At 38.0% G+C, this 13768-nt stretch overlaps 1 protein-coding gene across 4 annotated transcripts in view; it reads right to left on the bottom strand.

The window, feature by feature from the left end:
- Window positions 1-200: 200 nt before the first annotated feature.
- Window positions 201-13768, bottom strand: part of GAB1 (GRB2 associated binding protein 1) — an 87157-nt gene continuing 73589 nt past the window's right edge. For 3 of the 4 annotated variants that reach the window (XM_088526563.1, XM_088526564.1, XM_088526561.1), the window contains 5 exons: window positions 7924-8013; window positions 5633-5726; window positions 5161-5284; window positions 2360-2482; window positions 201-2135 (listed from right to left, as the gene is read on the bottom strand). In XM_088526563.1, the coding sequence (XP_088382689.1) occupies window positions 1977-2135; window positions 2360-2482; window positions 5161-5284; window positions 5633-5726; window positions 7924-8013 (590 nt within the window). In that variant the 3' untranslated portion in view covers window positions 201-1976. The remainder of the gene's footprint in view (window positions 2136-2359; window positions 2483-5160; window positions 5285-5632; window positions 5727-7923; window positions 8014-13768) is intronic. The other variant, XM_088526562.1, reaches the window with a different exon arrangement.

Here is a 13768-nt window from a genome sequence, read left to right as displayed (position 1 = left end):
GGCTGGGACTTGACTTCATTTTTGCTGTTTCGAGGGGGAGAAAGTTCAGAGACATGCTTTAGAAACTGCTATATTTAATCTTTTTTTTGAGAAGTAGTCAGTGTTGTATCTAAATCCACAATTGTGAAAAAATGTGGTTGGTTTCTAGATACCCTTACACACACACATTGAATATTGCTTTGCCATTTCACGGGACAGAGTTTACACATCAAAACTGAACAACTTGATTTATTTAAAATTCACCTCAAAATGCATTGTGTTTAGTTTTTTTTTTTTTTAAATGAGCATTCAAAGCATCAAAATTACTAATTCAAAAAGAACCTTTGTTAAGAATACATTAATTTACATACTGTAGTTTGTGGCTGTGAGGGGAAAGAAACAAACAATAGCAGATTAGGCACAGGACTGACACCAACATGCCAGAAAACAACACACTTCTCAACTTTTAAATGATCTGGGCAAATTAAAGCAAATGGATCAGGGAGCAGGGGAAGGGACCACAGAAAAACAATTTACTTATGAGCATTTTTGTGTTTAAAAAAAACAAAAGATGAAAAAATGTTAGTAGGTTTTCTATCTAGACCAAAGTCATTCACACATTTAAAGAACTCTCTTCCAGATAACAAAACTGTTTCTAAACCAAGGCAGATTATTATTTGGAACTGGCATAGTAAAATGAAGGATCACAGTATACAGAGCTTAAACTCCTGTACCAGGAAAAAGCAACAAGTGGTTTACAAGGGGATCAGTTAGGTATATTATCTAATTTTTAAAAACAGAGGTATAAAATATCAGTTGCATAGGGATTTAAATATAAGGCAAAGCAGAAGATTAAAGTAAAATAAAGATCGTAAGAAGGGCACTATGGTGTCAAAACATAGTATTTCCATTTGAATTAAAGGTCTAATTCAAAATCACAGTATTTTGCTAGTACTACAAACAGTGAATGTCAAACTGTCCCATTAATCTCAAACTGAAAACTGACATTAGAACTTCTAAATAGTACAAAACTAAAGCTCACTGTCTAAACCTGATCAGTGTATTAGCACAACAGTGCTTGGTACGTACCTGATTTATATACTCTACCTTCCGTAAATAATATAAAGGTTATTTCTTGTTAATAGGTGTGAGATCACAATATTACTGCATGCCATCAGTGGTTTGCAGGCTTACTTGATATTTAATTACTCAGTCTTTAGAAGGTGAGATCCCACCCTGCAGAATCTTCACCCATTGAATACAGAACACTGTCATTAATAAAATACAATAGAAGTTCCACTACTAACAACTAACATAGAAGCCAGGATTGTAGGTCTAAACCCAGTATAGTTCATTATTATTAACTCACAGCAATTTTTGTTAGGAAGGTAACCTGTAGACTTCCAAATCATCTTGCGTGTATTAAATATAAACAAGTATGTAACTACCGGTCATCTCTTGACATTTCAAGTAGATTATTCAATTGTGGAAGTATTTCCGCAAAATCAATTTTAAGTTGTTTAACTGAAGTTCAAATATTAATTCCCATATCTACAAGTAGCTTAATTAACCTAAAATTGTAAGGAATAGTAGTGTAAGGAAAAAAAATTCTCCAGATGAATTAGGCATTAAGATACACTAACTGGGAATACCTGAACCAACATCATAACTGAAAAAGTGCATAAACATAGTAATACTACAAATGTGTTAACTACCGAACAAAAGGTTTCCGAAAGCCAAGCGATACTATTGTACATGGTATTTACAGGTTGCGAACTTTCCAGAGACCACAGAGCCAATTTAGGATCTTAAAATTCCTCCGATGTATCTGAACATCCTTTGGCTACCGTCTTCTTCGGTCAAGAACCTATCCACACACCAGTGAATCATCAAGCGCTGCACAGTCAATCAACACTGCCATCGTGGTTCTGTAATTCTCAAAAATGCAGAGCGATAAACGACGCCTCTTTCTGTTCTTTGAAGCTAAAGCTGTGTTTTCATTTTACACTTTTGGAAGGTGTTTCAGATTCTGTAGACTGCCTCCCATCAGTCCATGCCTCTCGTGTGCTCTTCAGTGCTAGTGTTTTCTGCTGGTCAACCACAACATAATCAACTCTTTCATCTGCCACGCTGCTGCCTGAACCACTGCTCTTTTTCTGGAAAAGGCAAGGGAGAGTGAAAAACCCATTAAGACAAGTCAAGGCAGGTCCCAAACAGATCCAGGGCGAGCAGAGCTTCCTCTGAAAGGTACAACACACTCTCTCTGTCACATGCTGTTTGACAAACTAATGAAGGTGATCTTGCTGGGGGCTCACCATCCCAGCAACTGCTTGGGAAGAAATGCTAAACTCTTCAGGGCTGAAGTTCAAGATTTGCTTACCTTACGAGGCGGGGTAGATTTCCCAGAATCTAGGTCCAGATCTAAATACTCTACTTGCTTATCTCCTTTAGGTTTTACCATAGGACTGCTTCCTCCATCAAGGCTGTTGCTACCAAACAAATTCTGAAATTATAATATAAATAACTTCAGCTGCAAATGCACATTGTCATGGGCCATATTATCAAATACGCTTGCTGCAAACTGCCTAAACATTCAAGGTTAAAGACCTGACTGAGTGCTCTTGCAATGTGCTAAGCCATGCATGTTTTATTGACACTGTGTAACAAGCAAACTTGTTCCAAGGCAAAACTGGAAAAAAATAATGTTGAGCTTGGGACACAGAGTCAAAAGCCAAGGCAGGAAAACCCCCCAAACCCAACGACCAAACCCACCCCCACTTAAGGGTGCCACCAAATCAACCTGTGCTTTCCACCTTATACCCCTTTCGCAGCATGAGATCTGGATGGAGTCTGTTTTTTTTTTCCTGAATATATATTATCTCAAATTTAGCATGATTTAATTAAAATTTCTGTATACCTTTACATTAATTTCAGAATTTCAGTCTTACAACAGTGACAAAACTTCAAAGGAGGCTTTTGCATGAAATGCAAAATAAAATGAAGTGCGTCATAATTAAGCTGAAAGTCAAAAGATATTATTCAATGGCTAAAAATGAAAGATTACGCAAACTGAAAACTTTGGGTGGGACTGCCTGAACTAACATTGTACTGCATGTACCTACATTTCAATTAGCCCAGACTTTTACAACCTCACCTCCTCTGTCCTCTCCCAGCCTGATCCCTGCCTCTTAACAGGTGTTATAGGAACAGTACAATGGAAGGTCTCTTCTCTAAAAGATCTAAAATATCTAAAAGGAAGACAGAGGGCAGCAGTCAGCAAAAAATGAAGAGCAAGGCGTAGGAAAGACAGAAGGGCAAAGCTGACAGCAACTTGAAAGAAAAAGCAGAATATTGCTCATTTTATTAAGTAAACCAGAAGTATGACAATCCAAACAAGATACTCCGAAGCTGATGACAGAAAAGGAAGAAACAGTTCGGGCTTCTTCCTAAGGTGTAGTTACAATAAATAAAATTTTTCAAAATGTCCATGGAATTAGCACATTTTAAGACAATGGCCTTGAGATATCTGTAAACATTCAGGTTCTCTAAGAAATAAAATACTTCAGGGGTTAAAGCTTAATGGGCTTGGCTTTTTTTAATGAGAGTTATTTTGTATTACATCTGCATCACCCAACTCACTACTAAGTAGTAACAAGGACAAACACAAATGACCAATACGAAGTTCAGTTTTGCTGCCCAACTTCTCTAAAGCATATTTCTTAGTATTTAAGAGTCAGAATCCTTATCAGTTTTCAGCATTAAAAAAAAATTGTTCTTTAAACAGAAAAGGGTCTGTACTTCACACAAACTAGGCAAGTATAATGTATGCATTAGAAAAAAAAATCAATACACTTAAACAAAAACAAAGAAAAGTCTTCAGAACAACCTTGAAGAATGAATGATGCAAGCAAGCATAAGATGATAATGCCAGGCCATCCTAGCTGTGATATTAAACACAGCATCTTGGCACTCAAGATAAGCCCCTAAATGACATTCTAAGATTCAGCAGAAATCCCCACTTCTCCTTGTGATTCTACTATGGCCAGAAGTGCAGGTACAAGGCAACTTGCAGCTTTTGTGTAAAAGCGGACGTCTCCTGACTGCAGGCTGGGATGTTCCTGGTTACTTACCAGTGCCTCTCGCAGAGGGCTCTTGCGGGAGGTGAGTTAACTTTACATGGCGGAAGGCAGCAGCAGCAGCCGGGAATGGGGCAGAGCACGGGCCAGCACCCTCCTGCTGCGCCCGTGAGGCGGCAGCCAGGCCGAGCTGCTGCGGGGGCCGCTACCGGGGCGGCATCCAGGGACAAGGCCGGGAGCAGGGAGGCGGCAGGGAAGCTGGCATGGCAAGGGCGGGACAAGAAAGCAGCACAAGGAGAAGGGAGAGCTGTGGTACAGCGAAAGGGGACAACACATGCCACACGTGAGAGCAGACACACAGGCAGAGCAGAGAGGGTGGCAGGCCCTCCCCTAGAGGAGGCTGGGGAAAACCACAGCTTGCGTAACGCTTTGAAGATGAAAAATGCTACTGTGCTCTCTAAGTGAGAATCCAAGCTGTAAAGATAGAGTGAATGACCCTGAAAGGATGGCTGGGCTAGACGTACAACTAGCTAGAGGGCTACAGCCTGGCCTAGAGCTTTACTCTGAACCGCATTTTAGTTTGGGCTTGAGGCTCATCTCACCCCACCCCTCCTTCCTCCCCCCCTTCCCTTTCTTTTTTATAAGAAGCCTAATAAATGCACTTGTAGCTCAGATTTCATAGACTGGAAACCACAAATATCAATTATTTTCCCTGTTCTTCCCACATTTCTTGGAAGATCTTCTTTCAAAAAAGGGTTTTGAAGTATGCCTCAGAAGTTCTAAAACAGTTTATTTCCCATAATGTCACAACCAGTCTCTATCCTGGGACAAACAACTACAAGACAAGAGGAGAGAGTTTGTAGGGAGGAGAAAGAAACGTGAACTGCTTTGTAGAACAGACATGCATACTGACCCTACCCTAATTAGAAACAGTCATGCTCTTATTTTTGTCAATGCAATCTTACCAAAATTACAGCTGTTTTATAGAGAGTTGCCTTTTTTTTTTTAATCTAGAAATGTAGAGGGAGGTGATGTTGAACACTTGAATGATTTAAAAGTAAGGACTGCACAGGAAGAGAGTAGTTAAGATGTAGATATTACATACTGGGTCTTCAGTGGACTGATTTGGGTTCATGGATACATAATTCTCTTCACTGTCGTGCGAGTCACTGCTGGAAGTTGTGCTATGAACTGAATCCGGTCTGGGAGACATGGGAAGCCTGGAGGAGCTAATTACCAGGAATTATTTTACAAACAATACATCGTTAATATCTTAAACCTCCTGGTGAACAACAAAAATAAGCATATTAGAGCTGAAATTTTCATTCAAGTTGTATTTTCCAGTTACACAGTTCTTAATATTAAATACTACAAAAGAAACATTCATATTGACACCCTGTTTCAGTGAATCTATGCACACTATATATACACACACACACATATATACACACATATACACAGATCCAATTACAAAAGAAATCTCAATCTGTTGCAAAGGCTAAGGAATTCAATAGAGAAGCACATATATATTTGCACTCCAGTCAATGAAAATAAATGAGAAAAACTAAGAAACTTACTCTCGTGCAAAACTTCTGGTGATAGGAGATCTAACTGGGGCTTGTAATTCTTCCCATTCAGGCAGAGGCTTTATTTCTAGTGGAGCTGGTTTTGCTACATAGGAAACAGACATTCTTAAAGCACAGAAAATTTCTAAACTAAAACAGCTTTTCAAAGTCTAAATACCAAAAGGAAATACTATTTTTTTAAATAGTAAGCACTAGTAAGGGAAAGGAGGCACTGCTCAGCTCTCAGAAAGTCGTGATATATTCACCTATATTTTAAACCTTCCCTTTATTGAACAGCAATTAGAAAAAACACAATTTAAGAATTTTTGCAAGATGCATTTGTACATATTAATCTGTTTCAAAAATAGACTCTGAAAATGGCAGTGTCATGTTCCGTGCTAGTTGTGTCACAAGACTTGTTGAACTGACAAGCACAGGACAGGCTTGATCAAATGTCTCAACTTAAACTGGTCGCATAGCCAACTCTGGATACTTTTCTTGGCTCATGGACAAATGTTATTAGGTAAAATTTGCCCTCACTGTGTACATGTGCACTTACTGATTAGGTTTCATGGCTGAAAGTGTGGGCAGAATCTTGAACTACGATTAAGTTTGCAAAGCTCACAGATGAGTCAATACCTAGCTTAAATTCCAGAGGTGCTTGCCTTGTTTTGGGTGCTCAGCAAGCTCCGAGCTCATCAACAGCAGAGCAAAGCAGCAGTGCGTCATTAAGGCAGCAAACGTGACGCTAGAGAACGTGCCATTTCCAAATTCCATTTTCGTAACAGAACCACAAAGCAAGTATTAGCAAGGAATACATTATCCTTCCCTCCCACCTCTTTTGTTTTTTTTTTTTAATCTTTTCTAAATGTTAAAAGCAGAAGTTTTTAAAAAAAGTGGACCATAGAACTTTTTAGGAAAACTTGTTACAGTTCTAATCTCAGCTCCATCCTCCCTAAAAATATTTTAACAAAATAAATTCTAAAGCTGCTACAACAACAACAAAAACAAGTCAAACAGTTTGTTGCATACTAACAGATTTACAAGGTCAAATTTCGGGTGTAAAGAACCAGTTCCTGGGGAGTAAAAGCAGTCACAAGTGACCACATGAGGAACTGAGAGAAATCAGTTGCTTAATCAGTATGGTCTTCTCGTAAGGAAGAAGCAGAACCGTACAACAGTCTACTGCCATTATACTTGCTCTTCAGATAAAGTTTACATGAAGAGTCAGCTACCTTATGGATTCGACCTGAAGACTCATAATTCATTTTTTCTAGTTTGAGTCTTTAGCACCCAGTTTTCTCCATTAGATTAAAATGCCATAATTACTCACATATAACACATCATGCCTACTCCGGTCATTCTGCCACTCTAACTCATTTAAGCATAAAGCCTTTGCCACATACTCTCACAGACTTGTAGATATTCTCCTGAGGATCTACACCTGCGTCACCTGCATCAAGCTATAAAGTCTCATGTGAGACAGGGTGGCAGAAGTGAACTTTAGGGAGGCAAGATGATACTAAAGCATGAGTGACACAGCGAGACCCCAGCCCGGCTCAAATGCTGTGTAAAGGGCCTGCGGCCGCGTGGCACCTACAGTCGGCAGCCGTGTACAGCACTCGGGCATAAACAGAGCAAGGATTTTGTCCAATGCCCCTTGAGGACAGCAGGAACAGCTCATCCAATTCCAGGGAGCTTTAGCAACCAAACGTGCTGATCAATTACAGTTGTGAGAACCTTTACACATTATTTGCAATTTGCTTCGGCTCATGTACAAAGCACCAGCTCGGCGCCTTCAATAAAGCCAGTGTGACTCTAATTGCAATGCTCATAAATAGCATCTCTGCACTAATACATGATCACTGTGTTGATCTTTTTGCTGCGCTACAGCACTTAGCCAACAGCAGGAGACCCAAGTGAACTGTGGTTTCAGGTTGTTGCCTCATCAAAGTTATTTCAAGCAGCTTACAGGTAAGTCACATATACTTGTTTCTAAGTAAGCAGACACAAAAGTAAACCTGAGATACGAACAGATAGAATTTAAGAGATCAGAAGACTTATGTCTAGGAAAAGTTTCCCTGCGCTGTTAAAGACAGCGAGGTTTTTTCTTCCTTATAAAGGAAACTTGCTTGGCAAGGAAACAGCATTCATGATCTTAGATTGTAATAGAAGGAAAAGATCTTACATTATAATAGAAGCAAAAAAGGCTTTATGAGAGTTCAAATTCTAGAAAAACATTTTTCTTAATGCTACTTTTAATTTTATAAAGCTCCATATACATACAGTGCTAAAGTACATACCCTTTCTTCTTGTAGTAAAGTCACCTATGGTTTGTGAATCAGTTCGCTCTAAACCATGTGGTTTAGGTCTTAAAATTTTAGGGCTTTGACCTAATTGGTAAAAAGAAGACTCTCTTAATATATTGTTCTTTTTATAACTGGAATATGGAATTTTGTACATAAGCAGCAGAACCCCCTGCAGAAAGGTTAACGCCACAAGCATAAGCAAGCTGCCGAAGGAGAGTTTTACAGTCTAGCTGGGTCTCACACTAAGGGCTTAAGCACCAAACTTGCAACAAACAACACACTGCATGCAAGAAATTTGTCGGAGGCAAGCATAAGAGGTGTACAACTGGCTAAAAAGGGCATTAAAAACACTGTAACTGATCTTTACTATTAAATTATTTTCAAGTCGTATTACAGTAAAAAATGCTGTATTTGAGGAATATCTAAAATGACACAACAGTCATCTTTCAGATATAGGTTAAATCACTGTAAAAATTTAAGCCTTTTTATTCACCATATTACTTCAGAAACAGCAAAGCTTGCAGGAGGTCTCCTCCCCGACATGCCCTCCTCCACCCGCAGTGGACCCACGGATCTCCACTCCCCACGGATCCTTTTCCATACCGTAGTTGTTAAACATGCTCCCCAAAGGACTGCATCAATTCATACCAAAAACTTCACACATTACAAGCATCTCTCTGCGCTTGTAGAAGTGGAGTGACCTTCAATCCAAACTCCCAGCCTGCACACCAGCCCCCTGCCACAATGCAACCCAGCCTACACCGCAAACGGCTCCAACAGAAAAAAACACACTTTTTTAAGCCATTGGCGTTTTTGTAAGGTGTGTATGCCTCTAAGTGGGTGTAGTAAGTACTCTAGTTGTTCCCTAATATTTTATGCTATCCTGTAATGTAACAGTTTAGATGAATGTAGTAACGAGGTGAAGGGGACAGAGCAAGAAAACATATTAGAGGCAGTAAGATTTTTATAGACGGGAATATAACCCTTTCCCTTTAAGTAAGTAGTTCTTACTCAAACTGACAAAACACTGCAAGAAACTCAGATCACCTGGTCTATTTTAAATAAATATGATCGATAGTGCATAATAACCCTAATCTTTCTTGAAAGCGTATCTAACGAAGTGTTTGTTTAATATTAGAAAAGATGAGCGCCTTCAGGTGGTACACCAAGAAGCCATATGAAAGGTAAATCTTGACAATAAACCTAATAAAACATTGTTAGGTCTGATTATGTTTGAAAATTGCCCTGCAGCACCAAATGGAAAAGGACTGGCACCAACTCAGATGCGGGCTGGTACTACCAGCAGTGAGTGAGAACACTTGGTGAAAAAAACAAATCTGGCAGCAAACACCAGAAGTTTGCAAATCACTACCTGAAGGGTTTTGCATATGAAGGGTTCTATTACTGTTATCACTGAAGTATTGGGAACAATCAAGTAAGAACAAGCAAGGTAAATAGAAAGGTTTTGTACCATGTTGTTAACTGTTATGCAGTGCTGCTGAGTGACCATGCAGGTAGGAAGCTTGTTTATATTTATTAATACCACTATATAGCAACTTCCTTTAAAAAAAAATACAGTGATATTCACATAGAAGGTTGTTTTCTAATTTCTAAGACAGATGTTTCCTTAAATGGCTAAAAGTGCTGACGAAAAGACCAAGTGGTTGGGCAATGCTGACCAAAGGCTCAGATTATACAGTAGCACAGCAAAGTATTTCTGTAAAGTATGCTGCTGACTGGAACCAAGTCAAAAGCATGACCCAGCATGTTGGCCAAGTTTACTCCGAACTGATTTAATATTCTTAAGTACCTTACCTACAGTCCTAGGGTGGAAGCTTGGGGATATAAAAAGATCAAGATCCCAGAATGCACTGAACAGATTTGTAAATTCAAATTCAAGCATCATCTACAAGTGACATTCTATGCTAAATATCATTATCTAATCACATTAGCTTTGTGTTCCACAGTTTCTAAGCTGATTAAACAGAAATTTGGGCCAATCCAACCCAGTTTAAAAGATCAACCGATGCACTACCCTATGAGCAGAGATCTCAAGTACAGTGAAAAATCTAGCGAGGTTAACAGTGTTAATAAACTACTTAACCAATATGTACTTAATGACCTCTCTCCTCTTAACAAATGTAGGCTCGATTGCCTGAAACCAGTAAGATAAAAGAGCAATGAACTTAGCGCTGTGACTCATTATTTCTACTTTTATAATGATTCTATCTGGTCTCATCAAACACTTTCCTCAGTTACAAGTACCCCCTTTTGTAAAATATGGGTATTATGTAGATGCTTCTCTCATATTCAATTTAGCATTTAAAAACTCTTCCCAAACTCTCAAACAAACTATACAAAAAAGCATAGATTTCTATGATACCCCTTTTTGCATCAAAAACATACAAAATGTTCCAGTGTAAAATATGCTCACTGCATTTTCATCTCCTGCTACTGCAGGACAGTGTGACCTAAATACCAACTGGGTGGCAAAAGCGTTCGCTGCTACTAACCAGCCATAATAATGCAATTCCTTAGTATGTGTCTGAGAATTAAAATGCTTGTGCATTTTTTTTCTCTCTACAAAATAAAAAAGCTGAGGAGCTTATAATTTACCGTAGAAGAGATCTGACACCAGACGGGGAAGGAGGAGGAAAAAGAAAAAAACCTACAGAACTGTGAGGTTACTTATTTTACTATATATTGCACAATTCTTCCATCCCATCCTTGCCATTTAAGAAGCTAAAATAATGTGAGTTAAGGCACAGAAAGGGCTTAACACCTTTTTTCAAAAGACATGTATTTAATAAATGTAACATCAGTTTTTAAATTGCCATTCTTTATCTAAAATTCACCAGCTCTGCTGCTAATTTGACCAGATCTACAAATAGAAATACTCATTTTTAGAACTGAAAAACTTAAAGAGTGATTGAAATTCATGGTGCTGATCCAGAATAACCTTACTAATTGACTCTGAATTTACAGTTCCTCGAAGCTTAGAGAAGCAAAGAGTTGAGGATAACAACATGCAAAGTATCTCATAACTGCACAAGAGCCTCGTCTCCAAGGTTTATGCTATATAGAAATAGTATCTGAAGACAAACTCCATAAGGCCTTTCTTTAAAAGGAATTGACCAAAAGTTTAAAGGATCTTTATACAATAAGCCTGGTCCAAGGACTGGCCAAGCACTGGTCAAGTGGGCCACATACACCATGGCACAAAGACTGTCCAAGGGCTCTCCAAGTTGAAAAATCACAGACGAAGCTTATTTTTTCTAACAAACAGCCAGTGCAAAAGTTGCCAGGTGAACACATGCTGATGCATCTAGGGCTAGGCTGCCCTTGGACAGCGTGAGCTCCACTCCCGGCACTGCGCAGCGTGCGTCAACGCTGCCTTCGCCCGAGAAGTCATCACAGAAGAGTCCACTCCATGTGTCTGATTTTTATTTTCAAATAATGGCTTACCTTGAAAAAACCTCTTTTTTTTTTTCTTTTTCTTTTTCTCTCTTATTGGCCTTGCTAATGCAATCTCTTTCCTAATTTTTCAGAAAAAAGCATGGAACATAATGTGAAAAAACACGTGTGTGTCTGCAGAGTATGTGGCTCCTAACATTTTAGGCTTTTTGGACAGCAGTTGCTCATGGAAGAGCCTCCTTTTGTTTCTGGTTACAGCCTTGAAGCGCTAATAACTGCAAGATTTCTAGTAAGAAAGCTTATTTTCTGACTAGCTGTTTGCTCCATTACGTGTTGGCAATGGATTTTATGTCAGGAAACAGCAGACATCTTCATGAAAGAGGCAACAGTATCTAAACACCAACCATTTCCAGCTAAAAACTTCACAATCTACCAATGTGACATAAAATTAAAGAAGTGCACAATCTGTTAATGCTATTTCCTGGCCAATAGGACTCTGATCCTCATGAGACCAGGAGAACAGGCACAGGAGGGTTTGCCTTGGAATGGGAGGTTGGAGGGCAGGAGAGAAAAGCAACCACACAGTTGTCCTGCACAGAGGAAAGGTCTTTCAAAGAGACATAACCAACAGCAGTTCACGTGTGTGTAACTAAAGGAAAATTAAATTTGACTGAGGTGGTGTATTCCAGTACTCAAACTGCTGTGGCTTTCTCCTTAAAAAAGAGATGAAGCTCTAATACATATTAGAAAGATATATTTAGTTTTATATTTATAGCTATATTAGTGTTACATATATATAAAATATACACATATATAATGCTTATATATATATGTTTATATAAATAAATAAATAAATAAAATCCCTATCCATTTCCATATTAGTATCTAGCAACAAATAGAATGAGTACCAATACATGCTTAGTTCTGGCCAATGATATCTCATGGATGCTCTTGACTACAGTCTCTTTTGGACAGTAAAAAAAAAAAAGTTCAAAACAGCTTATACAGGAAATATTATGATTTTTTAAAAAACAGTAAACTAAAGAGATGTTCTCTAGTACTCTCAAAACACTTTATCTTCTCCAAATAAACTCTCAGAGAACATTAGTACTTTTGGACACTTTGGAATTTAAGAATGAATTTAGAAAAATATCTGATTCTTAAGAAATCTAACTGTATCAGACAGCTAAAGTTAAGAGGTATTCCTAAAATATTTACCAACTGCCACAAAATTATTCGAGAGAATACCAAAGCTATTAATCAGCCAAATACTATTTGACTGCTCTGACTTGCCAATAATTCTACATGTCTATATTTAAAAATCCCCCAAAGCATGATGAATTGAAAGCATTCAATAACATGCCCAGTGCTTTAAGACCAAAGTGCACAGTGCTCTAATGCATCTATTGATTAATAGTTTTACAGTTGCACTGAGCTTCATAAAGTACAAGGGATACTACGGTGAGGTGTGTCTCAATTTTAGGAAGCATTTTTTTTTTAATTCTTACTTGTCTAAAACATGAAAAAGTGAGTCCTTTTTTTGTTTAAAAATATGCAACAGAATTAAGATAGTTCAGAACACTGCAATATTGCCAGCTTTCATTTTATCTGAGTGTATTTGGTAATTTTTATTTTATTTATTTAAAGAAATCTCAGGTCCTGACGTAACAAATGCCTTAACTATTTCTCTGAAGTTTTAATATAGGATGCTGGAATGGTGTTGCTGTTATATCAGAATGTGCAGTATGTTCACATAGTCCAAAACTGGTACTCAAGCATGTAAATATTTAACAAGAAAATTATTCACCGACTTCACAATTAGTGAGAGTTCATTTTCTTAACAGCTATTTTGTTTGGGATTTTTAAAGTACCATACTATGAATAGAATGATTACATGGTCACCTTAGGATCCACTGTGATGCTTTTGGATGACAGGAGGAGACAGACACTTACTGTCACAGTGAAAATCTTGTATATAATTCCTTCTTCAAAATGGGCTTACAGTTCTAAATGCTAAGCTTGATGAAAAACTAGAATTGTCTATAAAGTTAAAATCTGGGTAGAAATGCTCATGAATAGTCATAGCAAAGAGACAGCCACTTTTTTTTTTTTTTAATAAGAAGCCCACATATTTGTGGCTTGACCACACGAATTATGTCATGTAACATCTTAAATGAGAAAAATTTAGAAGAAAAACAACCAAATTTAGCATCTCTGCTTCAAAACGAACTCAGGGGAAACAACATTTTTCAAAAACAACCACAGGAATGAACTTCATGAGATTTTTTTCCTCTCTTTTTTTTTTTTTTCCTGTTTGCTTGTCTTCAAGGTATGCTAGTTCTTTAATTTGCATGACAATAAACATATGCGTCACTTACTGCCTCTAAATCCTATCTTACCACTCGCTAGGCTCTAAGTTACCAAA

The sequence above is a fragment of the Tinamus guttatus genome, unplaced genomic scaffold (assembly GCF_059628265.1).
Source record: "Tinamus guttatus ecotype Peru unplaced genomic scaffold, ASM5962826v1 Tinamus_guttatus_pri_ptg000247l, whole genome shotgun sequence".
NCBI classification, from domain to species: Eukaryota; Metazoa; Chordata; class Aves; order Tinamiformes; family Tinamidae; genus Tinamus; species Tinamus guttatus.
This window is presented reverse-complemented; position numbering and strand designations above follow the sequence as displayed.